Source organism: Armigeres subalbatus, chromosome 2, assembly GCF_024139115.2.
Source record: "Armigeres subalbatus isolate Guangzhou_Male chromosome 2, GZ_Asu_2, whole genome shotgun sequence".
Classification (NCBI taxonomy): Eukaryota; Metazoa; Arthropoda; class Insecta; order Diptera; family Culicidae; genus Armigeres; species Armigeres subalbatus.
The window spans coordinates 309,170,261-309,180,029 of NC_085140.1; the positions used below are offsets into that span (position 1 = coordinate 309,170,261).

The 9,769-nt window shown below is 42.4% G+C and overlaps 1 protein-coding gene across 2 annotated transcripts in view; it reads right to left on the minus strand.

The window, feature by feature from the left end:
* LOC134212569 (peptidyl-prolyl cis-trans isomerase E) overlaps positions 1-9,769 on the minus strand; it is a 45,652-nt gene that overhangs the window by 15,333 nt on the left and 20,550 nt on the right. The window contains exons 1-5 of one of the 2 annotated variants that reach the window (XM_062690556.1): positions 1,533-1,722; positions 1,171-1,251; positions 986-1,093; positions 788-901; positions 469-641 (exon numbers count right to left, since the gene is read on the minus strand). The exons of the other annotated variant lie outside the window; for it this stretch is intronic. Of the exons in view, the coding sequence (XP_062546540.1) occupies positions 469-641; positions 788-901; positions 986-1,093; positions 1,171-1,251; positions 1,533-1,584 (528 nt within the window). The 5' untranslated portion in view covers positions 1,585-1,722. Of the gene's footprint in view, positions 1-468; positions 642-787; positions 902-985; positions 1,094-1,170; positions 1,252-1,532; positions 1,723-9,769 lie in introns of those variants that run through there. 2 annotated transcript variants of the gene reach the window in all.

Consider the following 9,769-nt stretch of genomic DNA (forward strand, 5'->3'; position numbering starts at 1 on the left):
CCTTTGAATGAGAATCAAGAATCACAATGGCTTAACCATAGAAAAAAATGCTCCAAAGTTCATCTACGATCTACGAATAATAAATGTAACATGTGTGATGGTTAACAAAAAACAAAACTGTAATCAAGGCATTACAACTTGAACACTGACCCCAATCAGTTGAAAGTAGATTAGGATCATAAGGTTCTGCTGGAATTACAGTTCCAGTTATTAATGATGCCTACATCTCTTATACAACATGACCTACAGTCGGTCGTATAAGTAATTTCGCTATTGATTGCTTATATGAACTTTGACCTGCGATCGAATAAACCTTTTGACCAGCCTAAAACTTTTAAACAGTTTTCAGCCTCTAATGTAAAAATGTTTCATAAAATTATTGTTTGCCCGGAACCAACTTAGATGACATAATGAATTTGGCGGATTTCATTCTATTATCGCCAGGGGGTTAATGTTACTCTTTCGTACCTGATTAACAGCTGGACGCACACCGTTGCAATCGGCCAGCAGCTCCCGAATATGCTTGACGGTATAGTTTGAAACACCGATCGACCGACACTTGCCTTCACGATGTAGCCTAGATAGGACATTCCACGTGCACTTGCGATACTTGACATTGTCTGGATGGGATATTTGTAACCCTGGAAATCGTTTAAGAAGTCACATTACCAATCGGAATCGCGCTGCTGCAGTCCTGCGAACACTAAGAATTGTGCGTAACCAGTTCGCTCACAGTGGCATAGAAGTTACGGACTGTGTTTAAAGGGATTGAGTAACGAACACTTACCACTCACACCGGGCCAATGAACGAGGTAAAGGTCAATATATTCGGTTTGTAAATTGGCCAATGACTTCAGAACGAGTTCCTCCACGAAAGTTTCCCCTTTGTTAACTTGAGATACTAGAAAACACGTGAGTGAAGTGGATAGTAAAGTGCTAATTTACGCAATTAGAAATGTATTCCATGTAGTTTTTTTCAACTTACTAAGTTTGGATGTAATGAATATATCTTCTCGCTTCAAGTTATACTTCGGCAGCAATTGCTTTAATGCGTTGCCAATGTGTTCCTCATTGCGGTAAACTACAGCAGTGTCTGTCAGTAAAGTTCAAAAGGTTCAATATCAGTTGAGAAATACAATCAAGACCCGCAACCTGGTTAAAGCTACTAACCAATATGACGATAACCAGCACCGAGCGCATAATCCAATGTTCGATATATCAGATCGCTTCCATATATTTGATACGTCCCAACTGTGAATATCAGTAAAAGAACATTTTAGTTTGTTTGAATTCAAACTTATTTCTAACATTATACAAACACGACCAGCAGCATTGAATTGCATCAAAATTGAACTGCAGTGTCGGTCGTAATCGGTGGTCGAATCAGTCAAGGAATCGAAATTAGCATGCAGTAGAATGAATAAATTATTCCATTCTCAAAATTACGAATTAGTTGATTCGCAAGAGTATTGCTTAAACTGGAATTGATTATGGAATTGGACAATGAAGCTTATTATCTAAGTAATACTTACAGCCAATCATCGGAATCGTGTGTCCAGTATTTAACTTGAATGTTGAGTTCATGATTCACCGATTACTTGTAAGATTCTTTAGCACTACAATTGTAACCAATAACCACTGCCCTAGAATACAACACACTCGTCACAGAAGCGTTCCGACCCAAAAGCACGTTCAATCGATGAACAACAAATCTATACTGAAGTATAATCGCGAGCTGTCAGTTTCCCTTCGCTTATCATCACACGATACACACTGCCATACTAACCCATGCCTTCTCAATGGACACATATACAAAACGCAACAGGTTCCATGTAGCAGTGGCGCACGGTAGAACGACAAAATTATTTTTTTTCTAAAACATGATGTTTTTACTGTGTGGGCAGTCGTTTGAATCGACAGTTAAGGCAGTTGATGTGGAAACTTAGGGCCGTTTTCTTCACCTTCGCTTCAAACCTCCGTTTAACTCTGAAATCTGTGTTGTACATATTGGCTCAAACTTTTGCTCTGACACACGCAGGCAACTTTTATATGATTCTATCTTTTTGCCAAACTGTAACCACATCATAGTACTGTAGTACCAGTTACTGTAAAATTCTTTGAATAAAAATTTTGCTTTAAGCACAGTTTCACCATAGGTCGATATATTTACCGCAACATTTTTCTATTGAAGAAACGTTAAGGGCCATCGTTTCACAAGGAACCATTTAACTAATTCAGAAATTTCAATGTCGTTTTTGCTCGCGCTTCTCTTATCTTATTTATTTTTTGTATTTTGTATTTGTATTTAAAATAATCCATCTGACAAATTAGTCTTAATGAATAAAAACATATTAGGACACTACATTCTTCTTTTGATTCAATTTGCAAAACTTTTGGTTGGTTCATTAAACTCGAATAGTTCTTCCACAGCTGTGAATGCGCGAATACATGCTGCTATCGGCTCGTTGTTCCCGAAAACTGTTCTATGGAATCGTGGCTGCAGCAATGTTGAATTTCGAAGAGTTCTAGTGGGTACACGGAAGTTCAACATGGAAAGTAATTCAGGTGCATCAGTTTCACCATTCAACAATTTGGCTACTAGTAGTGATTGTTGAACTTTTCTCCGCTGCTCCAGCGTATCCAATCCCAGCAAACGACATCTATCGGGGTACGGCGGCAGATTATCAGGGTCTCTCCAAGGTAAGCTTTTTAGCGCCAAACGTATGAATCTCTTCTGTACGCGTTCAATTCTCAGACTCCAAGTGACTTGATATGGATGCCATACAACAGAAACATTTTTCAAAATTTGACGTACAAGTGCACAGTATGAAGACTTCCAGCAGTATGGACCTGTAAAATCTTTTGCGACTTTCGAAATGAAACCTAACTGTCTATTCGCTTTCGATATTATTGCTGATCGATGCAGATCAAATGTTAATTTCGAGTCCAACTGAACACCAAGGTCCATTTGGACCATCATATGACATTGGTAACTCTTGAAAGAACATTACCATTAATATGATGATCAAACAGTACTGGCGGAAAAGTGCGGTGAAATGTGATCACTTGACATTTTTCAACACTTATCGTCAGTTTACACCACTCAGTGAATAAGGTTATCGATCGTTGTAAAGTTAGACAATCCTCTTCCGTGCGCACCACAATATACATCTTCAAATCATCTGCGTAAACTACCTTGAAACCTTCATCCAGAACTAAAGCAGCATCGTTGAAATATAGTATGAATAGCAACGGCCCGAGATTGCTTCCTTGCGGGACACCAGACTTATTCGAAAATACAGCAGATTCACAACCATCAACCTTCACACGAAGCTCACGATCCGTTAGGTACGATTCCAGCCAAGACAAGAGTTGCGTGGAAAATCCAAGACGAGCTAGCTTATGCAATAGAATTCCATGGTCAATTTTGTCGAAAGCTGCCTTTAGGTCGGTGTAAATAACATCAACTTGAGCTTTCTCTTCCATATTCGTTATGCACTTCGACGTGAAGCTCAGCAAGTTCGTTGTAACTGATCTCCCAGGCATGAAACCAGATATGTAATTTTCCGTTGCATCAAGAACAACTCCACAAATAATAATCTCTAACAATTTTGAGACGGCCGAACGGCTCGTAATTGCTCGGTAGTTCGCGACGTTGTTTTTATCACCACGCTTGAAAACAGGAGTAACGAACGATTGTTTCCAGATCCAAGGAAATTTTGCTTGCTGAAGTGAGCGATTGAAAATACTACATAATGGAACTGCTAAAGCGTCAATACATCTAACAATTACTGCTGCTGGCAAACCATCAGGACCAGGTGCAAAAGACCGTTTCATTTTTTTTTTGCAGCAAACGTAACCATTTGTGGGCTGACGGCAAATATCCCAAGCTCTACGCAATTTGTTGGAACATCACGAACGGCATCTTCGATTTCACTCCTTGAGGCGGGATTAGTCGAGAATAAGGATTCAAAGTGATTGGCTGGATTCAACAGCGGACGTTGCTGTACACTCATTCAAATGCACATTGGAAGGAATCACTGTACTCTTCCTTTTAGAATTAATGAAGCGCCAAAACCCGCGAGGATTATTCTTCAGATTCGTTTGGACATGTAAAACATACGACCTATAGAGAGTAGAATTCAGAACACAACTTGCGCACATCAGGAACTTTCTATTTCCGATCGTCGCGGATACACATATTTGCTCCAGTCTTTTACCACTGCAATATGCACAGCATTGCTAACATATCGCTGTGCTACTGCAATTAGTACTCCACCAAAGCGAGATTTGCTGCTGTTAATAGGGCTTCGATCACATCGAAAAACATTATAGCTGGTTCCGAATAGCTGTTGCGAGGTAATGTAGTCGTCCAGTCCAGTTTCGGTCATAATGATCACGTCGAAATTGCAATCGGTAACTGCCATAAGCATGTCGTCTATCTTCGTTCTCAAGCCACGAACATTTTGGTAATATATCCAAACAGCACCCTCCACACGATCGGCACTATGCTGCAACGTACAATCAGTAAGTGTATGAGATGGTTCAAAATTGAAAAAATACTCGCCTCTGGTAGGAACCCGAGGGTTCCCACCGTCCACAAAACATCGCAGTAGATCATCATTGCAGGGTCATTGTTGCAGTTGTGAAGCAAGACCATCAGTGTCGGTCAGTTCTGAAACAGCCAAACTAGCAACATAAGCGCGGATGCTTCTTCCCTTCAGCAAGTTTCTACACGGAGGACAGATGAATAACACTTTTCCCTGTGCAAAAATATCTTTACATGCACGTAGGTTGAAGCCACAGCACTGCTGACTGATGTGGAAGAATGAGATGGATAGTTACTGGACATAAATCTAATGCAACCTGGCATATAATTCTTCCATTTTCTTCGTCGTAGCTTTGTTGAGTCACTAATGCTGTCCAATGAGCAGCTCGAAGTAGCTCGAAGTTGTTCCCGTCCTCCTCGTTCTTTTTTGTTAACAAATGGGCATAAGAGGAATGGGACGAACTTCGAGCTACTTCGAGCTGCTCATTGGACAGCACTACTGTCCTCACATAGTATCGAGATGGATCGGCAATATCTGCTTTTCTAGTACGATATATGACTTTATAGATATTGGACATGGAGGTTTTAGCAGGCCCAACAAGCCGCCATTAACAACAATCATTACGAACAACATATGAGATAATCGACGTCAGGACATATCGTGGCGCTAGCATCCTGACCACTATCTGGTGATGGTTAAACTGCGCCCAAAACTATCCGTCATCAACAATGTTCGGTACCAACGACCGCCGCGGTACGACCTAGAGCGACTGAAGCAACCTGATATCGTCACTGCATACGCGCAGCATCTCGAGGAAGCGTTGCCGGAAGAGGGTGAGCTCGATGAGGTTCCTCTTGAGGAGTGCTGGAATACAGTCAAAGCAACCATTAACGACGCAGCGGAGAACAACGTCGGGTATAGGAGATGAAGTCGACGGAACGATTAGTTCGACGAAGAGTGCAGACATATTCTGGAGGAGAAGGACGCAGCGCGGGCGGTCGCGCTGCAGCAAGGTACCCGGCAGAACGTGAAACGTTATAGACGGAAGCGGGAACAGCAGACCCGCCTTTTTCAGGAGAAGAAACGCCGCCTGGAAGAAGCGGAGTGCGAGGAGATGGAACAGCTGTGCCGTTCTCAAGTTCTATCAGAAGCTCAACGCATCCCGCAAAGGCTTCGTGCCGCGAGCCGAAATGTGCCGGGATAAGGATGGGAGCATCTTGACGGACGAAAGTGTGGTGATCGAAAAGTGGAAGCAGCACTACGAGGAACATTTGAATGGATGGTATCGGAGCTGAGCTCATTCAGATGGGCCCGGAAAAGCTAGTCACTTGCCGGCACAAACTGATAGTAAAAATCTGGGAAACTGAACAGGAGGAGTGGAAGGAAGTCGTTATATGCCCCATCTACAAGGAAGGCGACAAGCTGGAGTGTGAGAATTTTCGAGCGATCACCATCTTTAATGCCGCCTACAAAGTGATATCCCAGATCATCTTCCGACGCCTGTCACCTTTGGTGAATGAGTTCGTGGGAAGTTATCAAGCCGGCCTCGTTGACGGCCGCTCGACAACGGACTAGATCTTTACTGTACGGCAAATCCTTCAAAAATGCCGTGAATACCAGGTCCCAACGCACCATCTGTTCATTGATTTCAAAACGGCATACGACAGTATAGACCGCGTTGAGCTATGGAAAATTATGGACGAGAACAGCTTCCCTGGGAAGCTTACCAGATTGACCAAAGCAACGGTGGATGGTGTGCAGAACTGTGTGAAGATTTCGGGCGAACACTCCAGTTCGTTCGAACCGCGTCGGGGACTAAGACAAGATGATGGACTTTCGTGCCTGTTGTTCAACATTGCGCTAGAAGGTTTCATGCGGAGAGCCGGGTGTAACAGCCGGGGTACGATTTTCAACAGATCCAGTCAATTTATTTGTTTCGCGGATGACATGGACGTTGTCGGCCGAACATTTGCAAAGGTGGTAGAGCTGTACACCCGCCTGAAACGTTAAGCAACAAAATTTGGACTGGTGTTGAACGTGTCAAAGACAATGTACATGCTTGTGGGCGGAACCGAGCGCGACAGGGCCCGCCTGGGAAGCAGTGTTACGATAGACGGGGATACCTTCAAGGTGGTCGAGGAACTCGTCTATCTTGGATCCTTGCTAACGGCTGATAACAATGTTAGTCGTGAAATACGAAGGCGCATCATCTGTGGAAGTCTGGCTTACTACGGCCTCCAGAAGAAACTGCGGTCAAAAAAGATTCGCCACCGCACCAAATGTGTAATGTACGAGAAGCTGATAAGACCGGTAGTCCTCTACGGACATTAAACATGGACAATGCTCGAGGAGAACTTGCAAGCACTCGGAGTATTTGAGAGACGGATGCTTAGGACCATCTTTGGCGGTGTGCAAGAAGACGGTGTGTGGCGGTGAAGAATGAACCACGAGCTCGCCCAGCTCTACGGCGAACCCAGTATCCAATAAGGTAGTTAAAGCCGGAAGGTTACGATGTGCAGGGCATGTTGTAAGCATGCCGGACAGCAACCCTGCAAAGATGGTGTTCGCTTCCGACCCGGCAGGTACGAGAAGGCATGGAGCGCAGCGAGCGGGGTGGGCAAACCAGATGCAAAACGACTTGGCGAGCGCGGGGCGCATTCGAGGATGGAGAGATGTGGCCTCAAACCGACCCGGTGACAAGCGCGGTGTCATCATCATCAATAGACATAGACCGCTGTCATCATTGAAACGCAGTATGAAAAAAAATATATAGCCCAGGACATCCTGGCTACGATCTGGCGATGGGCTAAACAATAGGATGTCAGTAGCCTGCCTCAAACCGTGTGTTGTGGCATCAATTTGTTGATTCAGTGTTATTTGTTTAGATGTTAACTAATTAAATGAAATGAATATAAGATAATAGACTAAATAAAATAAAATAAAAAAATAATAAACGATTAGAAAATGGAAACTGCAAGTCGCTACGGTTCGCAGGATGGGATAACCCCAGATGAATAGTACTAGATGCTCAAATCTGCCAAGTTTGTGGAGAAAAAGAAGGCGGGAGTGAAAAATTAATGTTCAGTGCAAAACGAAAACAAACCGGAGATGGCTAAATCGTGAATTTGGCAGATTTGAACACCTAGTGGTGTATTCATCTTGGGATAATATACGATGAATTACATTCCCGCAACTTCAACGTCGTAGAGCTGCAGGAAATCTGCTGAACATGACAGAAAGTGGGGAAAAGCGGGCATCGAGCGGCTACCTTCTATCAACGCTTTGGTACCATAAACAAGCTGGGATCCGGCCTCATAGTGCTGGACAAGATTCGCCGATACGTGACGTTAGTAATACTCACCTGAATTTCACGTCAAGTTTACTCAAAACGTTGGTGATTATGACTGTATGTGCACGTTAACGATTTAGGCGAGTTTGTGTCGTTGATGTTCCGATATTTTTGAATAACCAGTGTTACGTAATCTTCACGTAAATAAATGAAAACCCAATATGGCGTCGAATAGAAAGTTAAATACGAACTATTGATGGATTTGCATTTTTGCTCTATCTGATTCAAAAATTAAATGGTTTCTATGTAGCAAGTCCATCATTAAACCTCTGTTTTTTAACGCTGGAACTGGGTGGCATTGCGCACCTCGACTAGAAACAAAGCAAACCCAGAGCAAACCATGCAAACTACTGTCATACGAGAGAGCTGTCAAAAAGAAATGCGCAATAAGGCCCCTGGTTTTCTGGTCTATGACCTGTTTCTGGAGGTTTCTGGAAGCATTTATGTAAAATGTTTGAAACAATTGCACTGGTTGACGCTTCAAGTCGCCGCACTTCTATAAGCATGCTAGAACCATATTGCCTACAAACGGAGCATATACTAATCTATTACTAAGGACACACACCACCTACCATGGTACAAGCGGACAAGAAAATTAAGTTCAAATAGTCAAATAGTAACGTCAATGAACTGATTGAAGCGGAATCCAAATTTCAAAGTACCGTCAACTGGGGGGAACATGATCATTGAGGTGAAGATGATCATTTGATGTGTCAGTCAAAACTGCCAAATTTTTTTATGAAGCGATAGTCAACAATATTCTCCGTTCAAGTAATGTTACCGCTAGGTAGAAATCCGAGTTTTTCGATTATAATCATGAAAATGTATTTTGTGGAAGAAAGAGAGATATAGTCATAAATGACGCTATTTTCTATTCAAATATTGACTTCGTAGACTTCTTTACGTAGTAAATTCAACATTCATACAAATAACCTAGTGTATTTTGACTACTAGGTCATAACTATTTTAGTAGAGCTGTCTTGATCAACTTCACCCCAAACCAGATTACTCAAAAAATGTGTGATAATTTAATTTATTTTAATAAATGCGAATGCATTTAAGAAAACTAAAGTTGTTGATTATTGCAACGTATAGCAGTACATGTTTTGAAAATATTTGTTTCGATTTAAAATGTAAACACACATTGTTATTGCATGTTTTGTCTTAAAAATGATCATCTTCCCCCCAGTTGACGGTACTCGCGTTTTCAAGGGCACACCATTCGATACGGAAGCAACGCACAACTGTCATTTTTATAATTTCAGCTGAAGTAAAATAATAAAAATGACAGTTGTGCGTTAATTCCGTATATTCTTTATCTTTATTGTTGATGCATCAACACGCTACATTTGGCCCTAATGATGTATGTAGAGTATTTGAAAAAAAGTGAACATTTAAACAAGCATAGTCATTGTCTTCGTCTGTTTATGTCTGCGAAGAACGATGAAAATCTTCGGCTTAACATGCTCCGTGTGACGTGGAAATCGAAGAGTGGTGCGACTCTGTTGAAGATACGCTGTAGGCCTCAAAGAGCTCCATGCATGCCATAATTTGTACGACGAAAGGGCAGCCGCAACATATGGCTGCTACAGAGGCTGTTGTAGCACCAAGTTTATCAACTGACATCAGCTTTCGTAACTCGGTAGGCGAAACGGATCCAGCCAAGGTAGCCTACGAAGCGCGAATCGAAGGAAACGGCGCTGAACAGATTCGATTCTTTCAGCACCGTTGTTGTAAGACGGACTCCAGACAACAGAACAGTACTCTAGAGTCGAGCGCACCAGGGAGAAATAGAGAGCTTTTAAACAGTATATGTCGGTGAAATTCTTCGCAACTCTGAAGATGAATCCCAGATGAATGAGCTGTGTTG